Source organism: Delphinapterus leucas, chromosome 11 (genome assembly GCF_059928025.1).
Source record: "Delphinapterus leucas isolate spDelLeu-1000000601 "Yukka" chromosome 11, BTC_Dleu_Yukka2, whole genome shotgun sequence".
Classification (NCBI taxonomy): Eukaryota; Metazoa; Chordata; class Mammalia; order Artiodactyla; family Monodontidae; genus Delphinapterus; species Delphinapterus leucas.
In genome coordinates, this window is record NC_143139.1 from 33,024,572 (window position 1) to 33,046,681 (window position 22,110).

General features: G+C 36.8%; 1 protein-coding gene across 15 annotated transcripts in view; it reads left to right on the forward strand.

Annotated features, from left to right (window-relative positions):
- Nucleotides 1-22,110, forward strand: part of PPHLN1 (periphilin 1) — a 144,189-nt gene that overhangs the window by 56,536 nt on the left and 65,543 nt on the right. For 11 of the 15 annotated variants that reach the window (XM_022572442.2, XM_089920554.1, XM_089920555.1 and 8 more), the window contains 4 exons: nucleotides 1,809-2,020; nucleotides 10,039-10,095; nucleotides 12,599-12,678; nucleotides 21,337-21,456. In XM_022572442.2, coding sequence (XP_022428150.1) covers nucleotides 1,809-2,020; nucleotides 10,039-10,095; nucleotides 12,599-12,678; nucleotides 21,337-21,456 — 469 coding nt within the window. The remainder of the gene's footprint in view (nucleotides 1-1,808; nucleotides 2,021-10,038; nucleotides 10,096-12,598; nucleotides 12,679-21,336; nucleotides 21,457-22,110) is intronic. The other 4 variants (XM_022572439.2, XM_022572432.2, XM_022572436.2 and 1 more) reach the window with 2 other exon arrangements.

The window sequence follows — 22,110 nt, forward strand, 5'->3', positions numbered from 1 at the left end:
TCCTGGTCTCCCTGCACACACCATTGGCTACATGTTTTATCTGTATGTTTAATATCAGCCTCTCCCACTAGCCTGAGAGTTCCGTAACGGCAGGGACTGCATGCATGTGGTTCACCATTGGGTCCCCAGTGCCTGGTATAGTTCCTAAAATCTGTGTAATACATATATAGCTACTTACTTCAGCTCTCAGTGATATTCATATGATTCCTATAGCTTTAGTGATTGAACTTGAATATATTGGAATTTCTTTAATGCTTTATTTCAGTATTAGTATTTTGTCTGAGTTTATTTATCATAAATGAGTTTTAACTGTTTTCTACTTTTGCATAGAGAAAATTATATCTGGAAAGAGGATATAGTTTGGGTATTAATCAGTTAACGACAACAACCTACTTATATATTGTGGACTACCAGTCAATATGCTGAAATTATTTTCTGAGCAGTTGAAATTTCATACAATTGGCTCATCTTTTTACCATTCTTCTGTCTGAAGATAATGGTCTCTAATTTTAATATGGAGGTACATTTGCTAAATCTTCAATTAAAACCTGTTTGACTCCAAGTGTTCTTTTAAATAGAGGCTTGTGTCTTTTTTAAAAAAATTAATTATCTGTTTATTTTTGGCTGCATTGAGTCTTCATTGCTGCGCGGGCTTTCTCTAGTTGTGGTGAGCGGGGGCTGCTTTTCGTTGCGGTGAGTGGGCTTCTCATTGCGGTGGCTTCTCTCATTGTGGAGCACAGGCTCTAGGCACACGGGCTTCAGTAGTTGTGGCACGCGGGCTCAGTAGTTGCGGCACGCGGGCTCAGTAGTTGCGGCTCACGGGCCCTAGAGCGCAGGCTCAGTAGTTGTGGCGCACGGGCTTAGTTGCTCCGTGACATGTGGGATCTTCCCGGACCAGGGCTTGAACCTGTGTCCCCTGCATTGGTAGGTGGATTCTTAACCACTGCGCCACCAGGGAAGTCCGAGGCTTGTGTCTTCATAGTTGTATTTAATAATTTTAATTTGCTTTACTGTTATAACGATAGTTTTGCTTTATAAGTGTTTATTATTTGGGCTTTCTGCTTTGAGTTGATGATATTGCTTAATAAGGAAATTTAATTTATAAAAGTAAAGATGATATAAAAAGTTGGTATTTAGAGATTGGCAACAATCTGTTGTAAATTCAGAGAGCAAGGATTTTGTAGGTATATACCAGGGTTTCTCAACCTTGGCATTGTTAACACTTTGGGTTGCATAGGATTTTACTGTGTATATGTGTGGGTGTTGTCCTGGGCATTGTAGCATTTTAGGAGCATCCTGCCCCTAACCACTAGGGGCATTCCCTCCTCTCCAGTTGTAACAACAAAAGTGTCTGTAGATGTTGCCAAATTATCACGGGGGGCAGCGGGGAATCACACTAGTTGAAAACCAGTGGTACTTAGAAGAGGGTAGTAGACCATGAACTGTCTCATTGGGGAAATCTTTGGCATTCCCTAGGTGTCTTTGAGAGTATGGTAGCTGTGTGGTATGTTGTTGGTAGCAAGCAGAAGTAGAGACTATATGACTTTCTCACATTAAAAAATTTTTGTGCTTGCTTAAAGTAAAGTAACTTTTGCACTTAACCACCTGGTTCTACCCCAAACTGAAAAAATGACATAATTCACTGATAAAGTTTCATTTTGTTGACTGATTTCAGAAGTTAGGTGGTGGTAGAAAAAGGGGACATAAATTACAACACAAACAATGGTTTGTAACCAGAGCTTTTGCCATTTGTGCTTGTATATATAAAGTATAGGATATAATTAACTTATTTTATTTTTTCTTCAAAGGGGCATGAGAGATGGCTTTAGAAGAAAAAGTTTCTACTCTTCCCATTATGTGAGAGACCGGTCTCCTCATAAAAGAGACACTTCTTTTTTCAGAGAATCACCTGCAGGCCGAAAGGATTCTCCACACAGCAGATCTGGCTCCAGTGTCAGCAGTAGAAGTTACTCCCCAGAAAAAAGCAAAACTTACCCTTTCCATCAGTCTCAACATAGAAGTATGTATTTTTAAGAGTTCTCTTTTTTTTTTTTTTTTTTGCAACCTCCACTGATAAGAATGTATTGAGTCAGATTGCCTTATATGTGTTATATTATTTTTAACTCTTTATTTGAAAATTTTCAAACTTACAGAAAAGTTGAAAGAATAGTATAATGAATGTCATGCACACACGCACACACACACACACATTTTGAAACCATTTCAAATTGCAGTCTGTATGACATTTCACTTCTAGTTCTTCAGCGTGGAAGAGGTTGTAATCATGTTGGAAAGTCACACACCTCCTGTATTTTCTGCTAATTCCTGAGCTGATCCAGCCTCTTTAATCTTCTGTCACTAGGGGAAATCTATTTATATTTTTCATGAAAAATATTAATGGATCCCCCTAAATATAAGGTATAGCCTTATAGAATTTAGAGCTAAAACCTACCTTAGGTTCATTCTTTCCCAACCTCCAATTTTTTTTTTTTTTTTTTTTTAAGTTTGGAGTGCCTGGCCATGCATGGCATTCAGTGCATGTCGTCCTGGCCCAGTTGTTCAGTATGTGTTGGAATAAATAAATGAAGCAACTTTTCTAGGTAACGCTTTCCTGTGTTGTCATTCTAGACTCTACTACCTGCAGTTGAGCTCATTCACAAAACACTTCCTCATGCCTTCTGTATCCAGGGCACTGTGTTAGAACGATGTCCCTGTCACCAAGGAACTAGAATATATATGTGTATTTTTCCCCAACTGGTAACAATTTTATCATTATGTAAACATAACATGTAAAGTATAACTTTGATATAAGGCTCATTATGTCATAAATGAGTTAACATGACATTAGCCGGTCAGGGTAAGAGACTCTCACTCTGGGATGGAAGAACACGCCATGGAGGAAATGACATTTGGGCTTATCTTTTAGTTCAGACTTCTACAGGTGGAGAAGTATCTTCTAGGTAGAAGGAATTATAAGCCAATAATTTTTCTTTCCTTTTTAACTTCCTTCCTTTTAACTGTTTTTTTCAAATAATAAGGTTTTTAGTTCAACAGTCTTTGCCTCCTGCATGTTCAGAGTGGTGGAAGATCACTTCAGATCATTAGATTGTCTCCATTGTAGCTGTTGCTGGATTCCTGTATTTAACAAGCATCTGTCACTTGTCTACTGTTTCCGAGCTAGGTAGAGTGGGGTTTCCAAAAGACATATTTTTGGATATATGTGTAAGAATGCCATTTGAAGGATTTAAAACAAACACAGTCACTTACACATGCCTGACTGCTTAAAATATTCTTGGAATAGTTCCAGGTAACTGAAAGTTTTACTGTGGAGTTCAGTGTTAAAAGTTTGGTATTTTCTCCTATGCTTTACTTCCTTTTTCTCCCCTCACCCTTCAAGTGGATAAATAGCCTCTAAGTCTAATTTATGCTCACATGCACAGACCTAAATATCCCAAATTAGCTAGATATACCTTCTAAGACCATATTTTTTTAGATGTGTGTGACTTAAATCCAAATCTATTAATAATTTGGTTAAGAGGAAGAAAGTGTCTTTGGAAACTGATTTTGAAGCCTTTTTAACAAAACATGAGTAAAACGGAAGCTTGAGATCCTTCTTTACAGCTTATAGTGAAGCTATTAAGTTATTTAAGTTACTGTTGAATTAGCCTTATTTTTTTACATTTCTCCTCTAAAACAGATTCCTAGGGAGGCATCGTCTATCTGCCTTTGGCCTGGTAGTCAGTGCCAAAACTCTAAAATCTCAAGATGAAATGTAGAGTCACACGGTGATGCTCCTGTCTTAGTGTCTGTGATATGCTTTCCCATCCTCTGAGGTCTAATACCTTTAATATCTTGCAGTGATGGAAAGATAACAGAAAGTTGGGAGACTAAAATCTGGTGTGAATTGAATGAAATAGAGTGTATGACTTTGTTAATGCCTTCATGTTTATTTTCTTAAGTCATTTAGCTTTGAAAGTAAAGTTCTTTAATCAAGAAAAAAAAGTTTGTTCTGGGAAAACTCTCTTTATGGGTTACTTTGGTTGATTCCTTAGCTGTTTGGGCTGAACTGTTGAAATGTTTTTCTGTACTCCTTTCACTAAATAGTTTTTAGAATAGTTACATGAGATAATCTTCCAAAAAGTTAACAGTAAAAGTCTTGCTTTAAACAATAAAAGGAAAAAGTAATTGTTATTTTACATATTTGTGATAATGGTTTTTGCTTTAAATCTAAATCTCAGAAATGTTGATGGCACCTTACTTTTCTTCAAAAAAGGACTGAGAAATATCATCCTTCAATTATCAGTCACTTAAACTGGGCTAACTAACAATGATGGGTTAATTTAGTTTTCCAATGTACATTGAAATTTTGACAAAGATTTTAAATGTTTCTGTAACAGGTAAAAAATAATTTTCTTATTCCTTACGCCCTCATTTTGTTAATTCTTTTTTAACTTTTAATTTTTTGCTTCTTGTTCATACTTTTCAGAATAATTTTATTTATTTTAATAATCACTAGTAGTTTGTCCATGGTAATTATTTTAGGACTAATTCTTCACAGTTGTTCTGTGCATTTAATATATCTGTGCTTAATTATAAGCCACAGAATGATTATTACTTTTTCATCTCAGCTGCTTAGTTCCCATTTTGTGCTTACACACACGCACACACATGTTATTTAATTAAATTTTTTCTGCATAGCCTTTTGGGTTAAATCCTATGGAACTTTGTACTGACATAGACTAATTAGCTTCCTAAATCAAACTGTTTACACATTGTGTTCCACGTTTAAGAATTTTCTGCCTATAACTTAAGTGGACTAACCTGTTCATAATGGTGACTACAATACTATTTTTCATTCCTTATTGTTGTTCATATTTACATGCTAACAGTGTAGGTTGTCCTTCTTAATCTGTTTATTAACACATTATTAAGATACTGTTATAGTTTAAATTGTTTTGTTATGTATACCTTGTGTATTTTTACTTGAATTTTATTTTATTCTAATTAATCTAATGAAACATCTCCCCATTTGTCAACTATCTCTTAGATATTTATTTCCTTTTTCCCTACCTTCTCTCAAATGAATCTCACTGTTTTCCTATCTTATACTTTTGCTATTTACCTTCTGTTTAGGATAATAGCATTAATAATGATCACTATATTTAGTCTCCCATATGGGTATGGGAGACTTTTTGTTAAAGTACTTCCTGTGATGTTTACTGTATCACAGTACAGTCTTTCCATTTTTGTATAGCTCATTTTTAAAAACAGTTAAAATCTTTTCCTGTAATGTCTACTTAATACTAGTTATTTATCTTAGAGCCATAAAGATATTTCTTTTTTTGTTGGAACGGTTTGTGTATTTGAAAAGTACCATCATAATCTTTTCGATTTTATTTTCCAGGTTTAAATATATTTAGTTCCTTCAGCTGTTACTTTCATTTGACATGGTTTTCAGACCTTTTGCTTTCCTAATTTTCTTTCTATTCCTTTTAAGTCATGATGCCAGAAGTGAACTTTTATTTTGTCAACCATATTGTATTACTGGTCCTTACTGAAACTGCAGGCAACTGAAACCTAGGCCATTTTCACATATATTACTATGAAACAAAAAGCCCTGCAGCCTGTACTTTTTTCAGCTGCAATTACTTGTTTGTAGTTAATTCATTAAAAAAAATATCTGGGAATGATATATTTCATGTAGTTAACTTTGGCTTATAATTCTCTTCCATAAAGGTCTTAAAATCTCTTTAGTGATCGTATGTATTTAGCAGCAGATAAAAAGAGCTTTGTTTTATCTACAAATGAAGTATGCTTTATGTGTTTTGTATTAATCATTAATAATTATGTTGTGTTATAAAGCAGAAACTAACACACCATTGTAAAGCAATTATACTCTAATAAAGGTGTTAAAAAAAAATTCTGTTGAGTAGCATAAGGCACAATATAGAAACCTCTAGGCACCTCTCTCTGTGGACCACAACCATTTATCGGCAGTGTTTGCTGTTATTCAACCAGTTGTGATTCCCCATCTTGTTTTCTTTTCCACTTGAGGATTACAAAGCATTTCGACTATGGAAACAATGACATAAAGATTGCCTTGCTTAGTTTTGTAAATCTGTTGTGGCTCCTAGGGATGATTATGTTAGGTATTTACAAACTCTTTGTTAATTCATTCTAAACATGTCAAATTTACCAGTGATGCTCATATATAAATTAGGTATATGACATTTTTAAAATGTCATTACTATGGAAGATTTGTAAGTTTATTGTTTTTGTTGGTCTGTATCTGATTTTCTATAGCTCTGACTTTGGGCCCAGCCTCCCCTTACTTTCTCAACATCAGCAGCCACTATTAAAAATGAAAGATATTTTTAAGAAAGACTTATTCATCAGTGTTTAATCCTTCTCGAAAGCATATCTTCTACAATAACTGAAAATGTACAAGAATTAAAAATACTATTTTGAGAAGAGTGTATTTGGAAGATAGACTCTATTATTGAACTTAAGTATAATGGGAAAAGGCACATGTCTTAATACCTGTTGGCTGTGAATGAATTTGGAAGTCCACATGAATTTTTGGATCATAGCTGAAATTCCAATAAAATTTAGCAGTTTAATTCTGCCTTTAGAAAGAAGGTTTTTCTGTGCAGGTGTAAGTGATAATGGGATTATGGAAATAAGACTTTACCATCAGATTATGTTTATTAGGCAGTAAGAACCTGTTTTCTTAGTAGCTAAATATTATAGTGTTTCTTGGTTTGAAAGTCATTGTATTTATGTTCAGTACTCATAAAATCATTCAACAAAAATATATTTCATATAAATGGTTTGCCAAGCAAGACAGACCTAGTCTTTGCCCTCTGAGTTTATGATTTAGAGAAGGATACAAATCATTACATGGGAATAGGCATTTTAGGTGATATCTGACGAGTGGGCAGAAGTTGGTGGAAGGATGAAAGTGGAGAAGGATTATTGGGATGAGCTGTTTCATGAGGAATTTAATCTTGGACTGTTAACTGATCCAGGCTGTAAATGTGCTATTGAATTAGATTCTACAATGTATTCTTTTGTGTGAGAATCTATTTATTATATCACAAAGAGCTTTGGCTGTGAGTTTTCTGGGTGAATCCCAGGAGTACAGCTATAGCTTTTCTGGCACCTGAGTGATGGAGGTTCTGAAACAGTAATCAGTTAATGGCATTTTCATATGTGTAGGCATTTATAGCACCCCTGTTGCACATGTTCATAATATGTACAGATGATGTAGTATTTTACTTATATTTTAAAAAGTGAGCCCATGTGGTTGTAACTGATGTATTAAAGGAAAGTTCTCTTCAGAAATGCACTTCCATGTATTCATAGTTAATATGCCTTTATTTCAACTTGTTGGATCTCTTACCTCCAAAAATTTGTTATTTGTGGGAAGCAGAGGTGGTACAGAGAGAGCTTTTCCTACCCCTGTGTCTGGTTGTTTTTTTGGTGTCTTTACCACAAGGATCATTTTTCTTGTGTCCCCTCCATTTTTCTGTTTCATACCTTCTTTTTTTTTTTTCTTGGCTGCACCGCATAGCATGCAGGATCTTAGTGCCCTGACCAGGGATGAACCTGTGCCTTCTGCAACAGAAGTGCGGAGTCCTAACCACTGGACCTCCAGAGGATTCCCTGTTTCATACCTTCTTGAATGAACCAGTAGATCTCTGAGAAATCATGTTCTTCCTAACCAAGAGCCCCAAATTTGCATGTCTTCATCCATGATCCAGAAAAATGAATCATTTCCTCAGCATCCTTATAGCCACCCCATCTTCATTTGTTCATATCTTAATTTCCCCTTTAATTCTTCAGCTATAAAGGAGAGATGAATCTACTACCTGCGCTGTTAAGTTTATTTATTGATTGATAAGACGTTCAGAAGTATCTGGTTTTCTCTTATACATCAGGCACTGTACCAAGAATTTAATAGTTTGCAAGATGTAGCCCCTAATTTTATTATCTCCAGTGATGGTTTTCTTTTTTTTTTTAAGATTTTTTGTTTTTGATGTGGACCATTTTTTTAAAGTCTTTACTGAATTTGTTACAATATTGCTTCTGTTTTATGTTTTTTGGCCACGAGGCATGTGGGAACTTAGCTCCCCAACCAGGGATCAAACCTGCACCCCCTGCATTGGAAGGTGAAATCTTAACCACTGGACCTCCAGGGAAGTCCGTCTAGGGATGGTTTTATTTTTTTTCCTAGCAGTGTATTTTGCTCCTATATGGGTTATCAGTAATTAATAATACTTGATAGGATTGGGTGAGTCTGGTTAAGTTCATCGCTGCTTTCATCAGGAGAACACATCAGCAAGAAAGTATATTTCTGAAAGATCGTATCAGACTTACAGCTATTATATGCAAAGAGACAGCAAATATTGTTAAATTCTTAGAGAACTTTTAAATGTTTATTGTAACATGAAGCTGCTTCTCTGGCTTTCATTTCACCTGCGTGGGAAGCACTTTATACCTAGTCTATGGAACCAGTATTTGAAATTCTTGTTCATTGTCTTCCTCACCATTTATTCTTTCACTCACCAGTACATTGACTTGGATTTTGATTTCCATATTGCCAACTTTAGAATTTTTCTTTCCTGGTTTCTTTCCTTCATCCTACTTTAGAACTCATTTTCTTTAGCAAGTCACAGCAAAGGCAGGAATGTGTTGAGCCTCTTGCCCTGCTCTCAAGTAGGAGTTAGTTTCTGCTTACTAAGATCACATGTGAGATGAGTTTGCGGTAATGGCTAAGTGGCCAAGGAGTAGCATTCTGTCAATTAGAAATATAGAAGTGTGAGTGAAAGAAGTAGATTTGAGAGACATTTGTCTTCATAGTATTGGTTGGAGCCACGGAAGAATAACAAAACAAAAAGGATTGAGGATAGGAGGAACATTCATATTTAAGGAACAATAACCAACAAAGAAGAAAGAGAAAGGTAGGAAGATGTAGGATGACAAACAGAAACGTACAAAGGCATGAAAAGCAAATGGTAAAATATTAAGAAGAACTTGTGTATGGATGACATCAGTGAACAACCAGATAAGGATACTGCTTCTTCAACATTCTTGCAAAAGTAGGATGGCAATGTTTGTGTGATATTTCTTGAATTTTTTTTTTTAGTGCAAGGTGCTGACAGTGCCAAAGTGATTCAGAAAATGTATTATTTTCTCAGAAAAAAGGATAAAATTGGCAATTTGGGATCTATAATAGAATAATTTGAAATAAATGATAAGAAAACGTATTGGAAATATAGCTGAGAGCCCCTTCTAGTTTATTTAGGCTATTTAGAAAGCCGATTCCATCTGCATCATTAAGAGTTTGCAGGTAAGGAAGCTAACAAAATATTTACAAGATTCTAAGTATGGGATAATTGGGAGATCAAGTAGCTGTGGATTTGTTTATAAGGAAAATCCATATTTGAGAGAGTTTGCATGAAAAGAATTGGCAAGATTTAGTAACAGGCTACCTGTTGAGAACAAGTCAGAATAGCCTTGCAGGTAGCCGTCCTATGCTCAGGGAACTGATATGATATACCATGAAAACTTTCCCAGGTGTCCTTTTTGATTTCTAGTGGTGATTCATCTTTCACTCTTGATTTTTTTGGTGTCATTCTTTAATCCTTTGAATATTGACTTTATGGAGGAGATTAGATTAGATGCTTATAGTGATAAGTAAGATGTGTGATCCCCGTCTTTAACTTTTGGTGTCTTATCATAGGATCCTTTTCTCATTTCTTTCTGCTCATGCTGTCCTTGGTTAGCCTCATCTTCATACATCATTGTTGTTGGACCCAATCTTAAACAGAGTTTTTCTCCTATTCTGTTATTTATTTCTCTTTATTGGTGTTTGCTCAGGCAGCCCAACTTGAAAGCAGGGTAGGAAGGTGGTTAGGGTCACCGGCAAATGCTCAGAAGTTCCTGTTCTCATTACTCCTACTTCTGGGTTCTTCTCCTGTTCCTCCTGGGCACAGAGGTTCTGGTGTTAATTCCTCCCTGCCCACCTTTCCCTAGAGTCCGTGCGTGCTGGTGCCTCCTACAAACGGCAGAATGAAGGAAAGCCAGAAAGAGGTGAGTTTTGAGCTAGATTGTGATTTGGGATCGTGAAGGGTGGGGGGCTATAATTTGTAGAGGTTATAGAAATGGGAAAAGTGTATAACTGCTCCATTAGTCTGCTGTTGGAACCAGAGTTGAACAATAGCAGACTCAGGTAGTAGGATTTGGGGAGACATGTGGGTTTGTTGTCTGGGCTAGCCACTCCCAGTCAGCAACTGCCACCTCATGGGAGGTTGAGATCTGTAGAGTAGACAAGTCACTGGCAGAAAGGACCCAACATCAGTAGGATCAGGATATTCCTATTTATACCATTTTTGTGCTCTTTCTGCTGCCATCTGTATCATCCTTTTTCTTTATCCTTTGCTTCTTGCCTGTCCCTGCCCTTCATGCCACCGGTATTTATGAATATATGTTGATATTTGATAAACCACTGCCCTCTCCTTCAATGTTCCTTTGCTTCTGCACACTGAGATTGGTTGAAATCTGCTTAAACTAGCCTTATGCAGCTAAAATCATGAAAGATCCTAAGACTACACTTGGACACCATACCTGGCATACCTGTAGAGCTGATGTTTTGTTTGTAAAGGAGGTGCTAAATAAGAGATTAACAGCTGCTTGTGAAAGTTTTTTTGCTGTGTTTAGCTGCTGTGTGCCAGAATTGAGCCTATAATTATGTCTTTAATTAACATAGTGTGCTGTGCTGATTGGTCCAGTTCTTCATCTCTCAAGGAAATACTTAATCAGAATAGACTGGGGAGGTCATTGAATCCTAAGGGTAGAAAAATAATTCATCTTTTCACAAGTTTGTGAGTACCTACTCTTTTCTTAAAGGACTCAGCTTGGTAGGCCTTGGGTATTCGGGAAAAAATGAGCTATGACACTTGTTCCTCTAGGGGCTTTTGGTGCAGTGGGATAGACTGACACTGTCACATTATGATATGGAATTTGCCATGTGCAATGGAAATACAGTAGGGAATGACTAAATAAGCCATGTTCTTAGCCATTTGGGGATGCAGTGATGGTTGTATCATTTTGCTTTTGATTTTTAAGGTCTGTAAGAACTTTTAAACTTGCTTAGTGTGAAAGTCTCTTAATGGTACCACAAGTTAAAAGATTCTAGAGTTAGGTCTTTTTTAAGACTATTGGAGCTTCACAGTTGGAATACTGTGCCTAGAGCAGGAGTTTTCAACCTCAGCACTACTGACATTTGAGGCCGGATAATTCTTTGTTGTGGAGGGCTGTCCTGTGCATTTGTAGCATGTTTAGCAGCCTCCCTAACCTCTACTTAACCATGTGCCAGTGGCACTCACCCACTGTGAAAATCAGAAATATCTTCACACATTGCCACGTGTTGTGGGTGCGGGGAGCTGTGGGGGTCATCTTGAGAAAGCCTTTCCGGCTCTGCAGGACATTAGAAAGAGATGTTATTCACTACGTCCCCAGGTGGTTGGAAGCCCTTGACCTCCAGGCCCTTACTTTGCTTGTCTTGACCATAGCAGGAAGAGCTTAAGAGGCTTTTTGACTGAAGCTGGCTTTGCCTCAGTTTCAAGGTCATTTTTTCTCCGCTTTTGCTCTTGACTGCTTTCCTGGCCTTAACCCACTATCCAGTCTTGACCAGTTTCTGTGTCACTCCAAACTTGGTGCTACTTTTTCCTCTTCTCTGTAATTAAAGTTTTCCTAGCACTTGAAAGCAGAGGATATCTGTTACAGTTGACATATAGATAATTTAATGAAACGTTTTTCTGTTAGCAACAGCTCACTGTTATTTTTAAGATTATATTTAACTAAACCCATTTTTGTTGTTGTTTTCGTTGAACTAGCTAAAATAATATTTAAATTTATTTTCTGGCTTATATTTCCATAAAAATAATAGTATACATAGAGCACTATGTGAGTGTCTGAAGTGACCAAAGATAAAGTTTAGTGACTTTATCTCATACAGATTTATTTTCCACCATTTAACAAATATTTGGGTACTCATTCATATCAGGTACCGGATTAGTGCTCTATTATAGTTTTCTAGTTTTAATTTTTTTTAAACATTTCATGAGTACCTGCTAAGTTTCCTACATACCTTTCTCTTTGAGCTATAGCTTAATTAGCTAATAATTAGCTAATTCTCTTTGGTAGCACCTATATAATAACCTCCATTGGATTTTTAGTGTGTTGTATTAAAAATTAACTTTTTGGAACTTGGAGGAGGAAGTATTTATGATTTTAAAATGTTTTTTGCCTTTCCTGAGGTCTTCTCTGTGGTTCCGTGTTTGCTAACTGGCATTGATATGGCCTAGATTGCCATATATACTGTCCTTTGGTTCTAGGTTATTTGAAATTTTTGATGGTGCCCAGCCTCTAAGACAGATAGGAGGATTTAGATATTAACAGGTTTAATTTAATAATGTAATAAAGATTTCACTATTAAAATAAGTGTATGACTTCCACCCCTTATTCATTTACAAAAACACTCTAGTTGAAAACAAATAAGCTAGAAAATTGCATTTTATATTTTCTTATATAGGTAAAGAAAGACCTGCTCAGTCTTTGAAAACATCAAGAGACACTTCACCCTCAAGTTCTTCAGCAGTTCCTTCATCAAAGGTTTGTTGTACTTCTAAAATCAATTCAAAGAGGAAACACAAAGTAAATGAGATGGATTGTATAATACAGGTGCTTTTATTCTTTACTGTCACACCTAACGGGGGTAATTTGCTGCATTGAAAGCTTGAGTTTCAAGTAACCATAACTTAAAAGTTGCCTCCAGAGTAAATGAGCAGTTTTCTCATAGAATTATTTCCACAGGTTATGCTAAAATTAGTATTTACTGATCCCCTTCTCATCTTGACCATAGCCGACTGGGAATGAATATCCAGATGAGGCATATTTGAGAGACTGTGCTTTTATTTTGGAAGTGGGGTAATAGGCAGAGACCTAACATTTATTGTATAATGACTTGATTCTATGTACTATATTATATATTTTCTTCTGTTATTAATTCATATAAAAATTCTATGATGTAGGTAAGTGTATATTTCCATTTTATATAACAGGCTCAAAAGTTAAATAATTTTCTCAAATTATTTCACTGATGAATTCTCCCAAACGTTTAAGAATACCTGTACTTCTCAAACTTCCAAAAGATAGAAGAGGATTGAGCACTTCCAAACTTGTTTTAGGAACCTAGAATTATCCTGACACCAAAACCAGACAAGGACATTACAAGAAAAGAAAACTACAGACCAGTATCTCTGATGGAGATAGATGCAAAAATCCTCATCCAAATATAAGCAAATCAAATTCATAAGCACATTAAATGGATCATATAACATGATCAAGTGGGATTTATTCCAGGCATGCTAGCATGCATGGTTCAGTATCTGCAGATCAATTAGTGTGATACACCACATTAATATAGTAAAGGATAAAAATCATATGATCATCTCAGTAGATGCTGAGAAAATTTAACATCCATTTATGATAAAAACTCAACAAAGGGGACATAGAGGGAACATGCCTCAACAAAATAAAGGCTATATATGTCAAGCCAACAGCCAACATCATTCTCAATGGCAAAAAGCTGAAAGCATTTCCTCTAGGATCAGGAACAAGCAAGGAGGCCCACTCTCACCAGTTTTATTCAACATAGTATTGGAAGTACTAGCCAGAGCAATTAGGCAAGAAGAAGAAATAAAAGCACCCAAACTGGAAAGGAAGAAGTAAAACTGTCACTATTTGTGGATAACATGATTTTATATGTAGAAAACCCTAAAAAGAAATAAAAGCAAAAATAAACAAATGGGAGCTAATTAAACTTAAAAGCTTTTGCAAAACAAAGGAAACCATTGATAAAATAAAAAGACAACCTACAAAATGGGAGAAGATATTTTCAAATGATATGACCAACAAGGGATTAATATCCAAAATATATAAATAGTTCATACAATTCAATATCAAAGAAGAGGCAGAAGACCTGAATAGGCATTTTTCCAAAGAAGACATACAGATGGCTAGCAGGCATATGAAAAAATGCTCAACATTGCTGATTATTAGAGAAATGTGAATCAAAACCACAATGAGATATCACCTCACACACCCAGGATGACTGTCATCAAAAAGTGTACAAATAACAAATGTTGGAGAGGATATGGAGAAAAGGGAACCCTAGTGTGCTCTTGGTGGGAATGTAAATTGGAAAACAGTATGGGGATTCTCCCCACCCAAAGAAAAATTAGAACTATCCTATCATCCAGCAAGCCACTTCTAGTTATGTATGCAAAGGAATTGGAAACAGGGTGAGCACATGGCAGCTCTGAGAGTGCAAGGAAGCTCTGCACCCCTTCACTTAACCTTGCCTAAGCATCTTTTATCATAAACTGCCTCCTATTGGCCACAAAACTCAGCCCACGTGTCAACACTGGGAGTTTGGTGTCCATCTGCCATGATGCTTCAGTATGCACGTATGACCACTGCTCATACTGCTCTCATAAGGAGAGCCGCCGAGATGGCAAGGTAGAAAGACCCTGAGCTCATCTCCTCTCAGGAGCACACCAAAATCACAGTTTCCTGCAGAGCAACCATCAGTGAAAAAGAGTGGGACCTACCAGAAAAGATCTACAACTAAAGACATAAAGAAGGAACCACAACGAGACAGGTAGGAGGGATGGACTCACAGTATAATCATATCCCATGCCCCCCAGGTGGACAGCCCACAGATTAGAGGATAATTATATTGCAGAAGTTCTTCCACAGGAGTGAGAGTTCAGAGCCCCATGTCAGGCTCCCCAGCCTGGGGTTCTGGCACCAGGAAGACAAGCCCCCAGAGCGTTTGGCTTTGAAGGCCAGCAGGGCTTAATTGCAGGAGCCCCACAGAGTGGGGGAAATAGAGACTTCACTCTTAAAGGGCACACACAAAATCCCATGTGCAGTGGGACCCAGGGCAAAAGCAGTAATTTGATAGGAGCCTGGACAAGACCCACCTACTGGTCTTGGAGAGTCTTCTGGAGAGGCAGGGAGCAGCTGCGGCTCACCCTGGAGACATGGACACTGGTGGCAGACATATTAGGGAACACTCAAACACATGAACACTGTTGCTGGCTGCTGTCATCTTGGCTCATTAGCACCAAGACCTGGCCCCACTCAGCAACCTGTAGGGATCAGTGCTGGGGTGCCTCAGGTCAAACAACTGGGCGGGGACACAACCCCATCCATCAACAGACAGCCTGCCTAAAGACTTCCTGACCTCTAGACACACCCCTAGACACAGCCCTACCCACCAAAGGGCCAAGACCCAGCTCTAACCACCAGAGGACAGGCACCAGCCCTTCCTGCCAGGAAGCCTACACTAGCCTCTAGACCAGCCTCACCCACCAGCAGAAGCAAGCCAGACCCTACCCTGGGACCAGCTATGCCCTGGCCCTGACCACTAGCGGGCCAACACAACCTTCGGGACACCCCAGACCCCATACCCAACTGTTTCAGGAACTTGCCTCTCCCTACTCCAGCAATCTGAAATGAGCTCTGGGATCCCTGGCCCTGCAGCCAGACTCCAGGAAGCAGTTCTGCTTGCCAGTAGTCCGGCACTAACCCCGGATCTGGCTTCACCTGCCAGTGTGTGGGCAACAGCTCTAGAGTCTTTGAGACCCTGACTCTGCCCACCAGTGAGCCAGCACTAGCTCTGGGGCCCCCGAGGGTTCTGCAACCAGCCACCTTGTGACCAGGCCCCACTAAACAGTAGCCAGCAGCATCTTCACAAGGCAGGGCCTGGCAACCAACTGGACTAGGGGGCAGCCAACTGGACCAGGGGCCAACCAAGCCTACCAGACTACCCACGTAGTTAGCCCACCATGACAGGAGGACCCACACAGCCCTTTTAGGGGGAACGCCTAGAGCATATAGCTTAGGTGATGAGGGGCGGGGGGAGTGTACTGCTAGGACACAACGGATGTCTCCTACAGAAGGCTACTTCTCCAAGGTGGAGAAACATAACCTACCTACCACGTACATAAAAATACAAAGAGCAACTTAGACAAAATGAGGCAGCAGAGGACTATGTTCTAGAAAGGAACAAGCTATAACCCCAGAAGAAGAACTAAGTGAAGATAGGCAGTCTACGTGTAAAAGAGTTCAGAGTAATGATCATAAAGATGATCAAAGAACTTGGGAAGAGAATGGATGCACAGAGTGAGAAGTTAGAAGTTTTTAACAAAGAGTTAGGAAATATAAAGAACAGCAGAGGTGAAGAATACAATAACTGAAATAAAAAATGCTAGAATGAATCAATAGTAGACTAAATGATACAGAAGAACGGATCAGTGAGCTGGAAGAGAGAGTAGTGGGAATCACTGCCACTGAATAGAAAAAAAAGAATGAAGAAATTAGGACAGTTTAAGAGACCTCTGGGACAACATGAAGCACACTAATATTCCCATTATAGGGGTCTCGGAAGGAGAAGAGAGAGAGAAAAGGGAAGAGAACGTATTTGAAGACATAATAGCTGAAAACGTTCTTAATCTGGAAAAGGAAACAGTTACCCAAGTCCAGGAAGCGCAGAGAGCCCTGTTCCGGATTAACCCAAAGAGGAACCTGCTGAGACACATAGTAATCAAAATGACACAAATTAAAGATAAAGTGAGTATTAAAAGCAGCAAGGGGAATGCAACAAATAACATACAAGGGAACTCCCATAAAACTGTCAGCTGATTTTTCAGCAGAAACTCTGCAGGCCAGAGGGTAGTGGCACGGTATATTTAAAGTGATGAAAGGGAAAAACCTGTGACCAAGAATACTTTACCCAGCAAGGCTGTCAGTCAGGTTTGATTTAAAATCAAAGGGTTTACAGACAAGCAAAAGCTAAAAGAATTCAGCACCACCAAACCAGCTTTACAACAAATGGTAAAGGAACTTCTCTAGGTGAAAAAGAAAAGGCCACAACAAGAATACAAGAAAATTATGAAATGAAAAAGCTTACCAGTAAAGGCAAACGTACTGTAAAGGTAGGAAATCATCTACACACAAAGCTAGTAAGGAGGTTAAAAGACAAAAGTAGTAAAATCATCTGTATCCACAATAAGCAGTGAAGGGATACACAAAACAATTAGATGTAAAATAAGATAAAGACAGTAATCGTGAGGGGAGGAGGGTACAAATGCAGGGTTTTAAAAATGCATTTGAAATTAAGAGATCAGCAACTTAATATACTGTTATACAGAAACCTCATGGTAACCACAAACCAAAAATCTATAATATATATACACACAAAAAAGAAAAAGGAATCCAAACATAATACTAAGATTAGTCATCAAATCACAAGAGATGAGAAAAAATGAAGAAAGGGGGGGGAAAGGTCTACCAAAATGGCAATACGAACATACATATTGCTAATTCCCTTAAGTGTAAACAGACTAAATGCTCCAACCAAAGACATAGAGTGGCTTCATGGATACAATAACAAGACTCATATATATGGTGTCTACAGAAGACTCACTTCAGATCTAGAGATACATACAGACTGAAAGGAAGGGCATGAAGGAAGATATTCCATACAAATGGAAATCAAAAGAAAGCTATATAAGTATAGCAGTACTTATATCAGACAAAATAGACTTTAAATAAAGACTGTCACAAGAGACAAAGAAGGACACTACATAATGATCAAAGGGTCAATCCAAGAAGAAGATATAACAGTTGTAAATATATATGCTCCCAACATTGGAGCACCTCAATGTATAAGGCAAATATTAACAGACATAAAAGGAGAAATCAATAGTAACACAATAATAGGAGGGGAGTTTAACACCCCACTTATTACATCAGTGGACAGATCATCTAGACAGAAAATCAATAAGGAGACATAGGCCTTAAATAACACATTAGACTAAATGGACTTAATTAATTTATAGAGAGCATTCTATCCGGAAAGCAGCAGAATGCATATTCTTTGCAAGTGCACATGGAACTTTCTCCAGGATAGATGACTTGCTAGGCCACAAAACAAGCCTTGGTAAATTTAAGAAAATTGAAATCGTATCAGACATCTTTTCTGACCACAAGGCTATGAGAGTAGAAATCAACTACAAGGGAAAAACCTGCAAAAAACACAAACACATTGGAGGCAAAACAGTATGCTACTAAACAACCAATGGATCACTAAAGAAATCAAAGGAAATGAAAACAGTGTTTCAAGGAGACATCTGCATTTTTTTTTGGCGGGGAGAATTGAACCTGGCCCATGGCAGTGAAAGCCTTGAATCCTAACCACTAGGCCACCAGGGAACTCCCCTTCATTTCTGTGTTCATTGCAGCATTATTTACTATAGCCAAGATGTGGAAACAACCTAACCTGCCCTCAATGAATGGATAAAGAAAATATTGTATACATACATGATGGAATATTATTCGACCATGAAAAAGGTGAACATCTTACCATTTGTGACAAAATGGATGGACCTTGAGGGCATTATGCTAAGTGAAATAAGCCAGACAGAGAAAGACAAGTATTCTATGATCCTGATGACATGTGGAATCTAAAAAAGTCAAATTCACAGAAAGAAGGGTTGTTACCAGAATCTGGGGGACGGGAGAAAAGGGGAGATGTTGGTCAAAGATTATGAACTTGAAGCTATAATATGAATGAGTTCTGGGTATCTAATATATAGCATAGTTATTATAGTTATTGATACTCTCCTGTATAATTGAAATTTGCTAAGAGATCTTTGATGTTCTCACCACAAAAAAGAAATGGTAATTATGTGACATGATGCAGGTGTTAGCTAATGCTAAGGTTGTGATTATTTTGCAATTAAAAAAAAGTGGGTATATATCTCCATTTTATGGAAAAGGCTTAGATGTTAAATAATTTTCTCAAGGACATAGCCAGTTTTCACTGCATCATTCTTCTCAGTCCTTCCTTCTCAGCATCTGAAAACGTGTTGAAAAGGTGCATGGTTCTAATCCTCAAAACTTAAAACTTTGGGGTGTTGCTGAGGTTCTCTTCACCAACCTCACACTGTTTCTCTTTCCATAACTGTTGTTACTTCTATTCTTGTCTTTCTTCACTTCTTTTTGTTTTCTGTCTTTGGTATGTTTGGCTTTTCTGTAAGAAAAGATATCACCTGGTGGTCTGTGCTGGTGTTCAGTGGGCAGCTGCTTCTCTGCCTCAAATGGAAAAAAGAAAAGGTGTCTTTGTGACAACTTGTGTCTTTGGAGCTGTCCCAGAAGTCTGAGGATGCTAGAATGCTGGATTTTGAATAGGAAAGATTGATTGGATTTTTTGGTTCTTTCTTATCATATCAAGGGTGCTTAACCCATCTGAAACACTGGCTTGGTTTTGTTTTGTTTTTTTTTTCCCCCAGCTAGAAATGAATGAAGAGTAAATAATACTTACCCATCTAAGTCACTATGAATATTTAAATTATGATATTTGAAATATTTATTTCCCTTGAACTATAATGTGGTGTGAATATGTTATAGCATAGGACTTTGTGGTACGTGATGAAAATATATTTTAACCATCAAATCCAACCCTAATGGATTTTAGATATTTTCATCTGACAGTTTATTTTAGATGTTTGCATTTTTGTCTTAGAATGGAATTAGAATTTCAGAATTTTAGATCTATAATCATTTTATATATTGGGGAATTATAGCTTCCTGTGTCCTCTTCCCAGGGTTACATGCTAGCTTTATTACCTAGATTTCCTGATATGGTGGAGGACTTTTTCTTTGAAACATTATGGTTACTGTCATGTAGGAATAGTTTTTCAGAGTTTATTTTCTGCTGTTAGAAGTCAGTTTCAAATGAGAGTTTTTTAAGTGTACAGAGTTAATGATGGTTGAATAGAAGGATTCAGTTATAAAAGATTTTGCTTCCTTCTTTACTAGAGATAATTTACAATGTTTTGTTTTGTTTTTGCTCTAACTTTCTCTTCAAAACAGGTACCAAAGAAAAGTGAGGTGTACATCTAAAAAAATATTTTTGTTTGTGTTTCTTATTTTTAAAAAAAATTTTAACCTTATTACTAAGTAATAGTAAAGGTATTGCTTATATCTTTTTAACCTTATGTGTGGGTAGGGCTTTGGAATAAGATATTGAGACTTACTCAGTGGCCATGGAAATACTCCATGTAGATACACTGTGATTATCTTCTAGTAAATATTATGGATGGCAAACCAGTTTTTTGGTAAATTGAATTGAAGGTGGTCAAGGGCCTTACTCACCTAGAAGACCTAGTTTTAAGTTCCAGCTCAGCATTTATTGGTAACTGTGTACAAATCACTAACCTTTTGACATTCAGTTTTTTGGTTTATAAGTTGGGGGTGATAAAGTCTAGCCACCTTCATGGAATTCCATTTAATTAAAATACCTTTTTTTGGTTTGCATGTGTAAGCGCTTTATAAATGATAGCGTACCATAACATGGGGATTTTTACTGACACTGTCATCCAGAGGAGGTATATTTAGAATCAATGATGTGACTTTATAGAAGTAAGAGATGGAGACAAAATTAAAGTACCAAGCGTTATGCTAGATGCTTTCAGGTCTGTTACTTCCCTTGATTCTCACAACTACTTTAAGAGTGAATATAATATTATTAATCCCTGTTTTGTAAATGAGAAAATGAAGGCTCACAGTGTCATAAGTTATGTATATAAAATATCTACCCTCACTAGTGATGAAACGGCTATTCAAACCCAGCTTTGTCTGTAACTCCAAATCCTATACTTTGTTCAGTATTGTATGTGGTTGGAGAAGGGAAGTAGTGGTAGTATCAAAAAATGAAATATAAGTGTATACATTTCATGTAAAGAGTAGGATTTATATAAACTATTACAAAGTATAAAATAGCATATCTGGACTTTTCTGTTTCATTAATTAGAAATTTACCTTGATGAAATTTTGGCATTGGTTATTTCATTGAATATAATTGAAGATACAAAGTTGAAATCAGTATAATGTCTTGTATATTCTAAATAATATTTAGTATATTAGTTGTCAGTGTTTTTTGTTTCGTTCCTTAAATGAATTTCTAAAGCTTTATATAAATGAAAGTAGGAGTCAGATTTAGTCTATATGTCCCCCCAAAATTGCAACTTAACGAAATTCTGTGTTGAATATTTTTGAAAAAGCGAAGAACGTACTTGTTCTCTTTATAAATTTGAAGGCTTAAATGATTTCATGTGTAAGTGGGGTATACTTCTTGATGTATTTGAAATTTAAAAGCCCTTGAGAACTGTAACAGAACCATTCTTTTGTTTTTATTAGGTGTTAGATAAACCCAGTCGGCTAACGGAAAAGGAACTTGCTGAGGCTGCAAGCAAGTGGGCTGCTGAAAAGCTAGAGAAGGCAGATGAAAGTAACTTACCTGAAATTTCTGAGTATGAGGTAAGGCAAAATTTCTTCTTTATGTTTCACATCTGAGAGTTTTGCCTGGATTTTAAATTATTGATGAAAATTTTAGTTTGTTCTAGTGTTTTAAAGTATATTTGGGGAAAATATCCTCATGGATTATTAAATTTTACCACACACAATAATAGAATGAATATGAATGACTCTGAATTCAGTAATTACACTATGTCTGAATGTCTCTAGTAGTTTAGAAGTATAAGAATAGTATAAATATGGAGTATAAGGAAAATGCAATATTTATATCCTTCTTTTGTGAGCTTTTAAAAGTATTTCTAGAAATCATGCTAAGCCACTAGTCATAAATCAGTGAATTCAGAACAAAAATCTAATTAAACCTTGGATCTTGGGCTATATTTATATTACATGTTATATTCTATGCAAATTATCTCATAAATATTCCAAGAAATGCAATTATGCATTGTTTGGTCTACCTGTACTTTTTGATGAGTCTTGAGTACCAAAAAATGAGAACATTTTTGGGTCCACAGAATACTCTTTATAGAATGTTTTCATTAAAATATTTGAAAATGAACTGAAAAATTTCTCTATAACCTGTAATAGAGGGAAATACAGATATTTTGTGGGCCAAGTTAAGCTTCTAGATTTAGAATTTGTCACTAGAGGAATTAT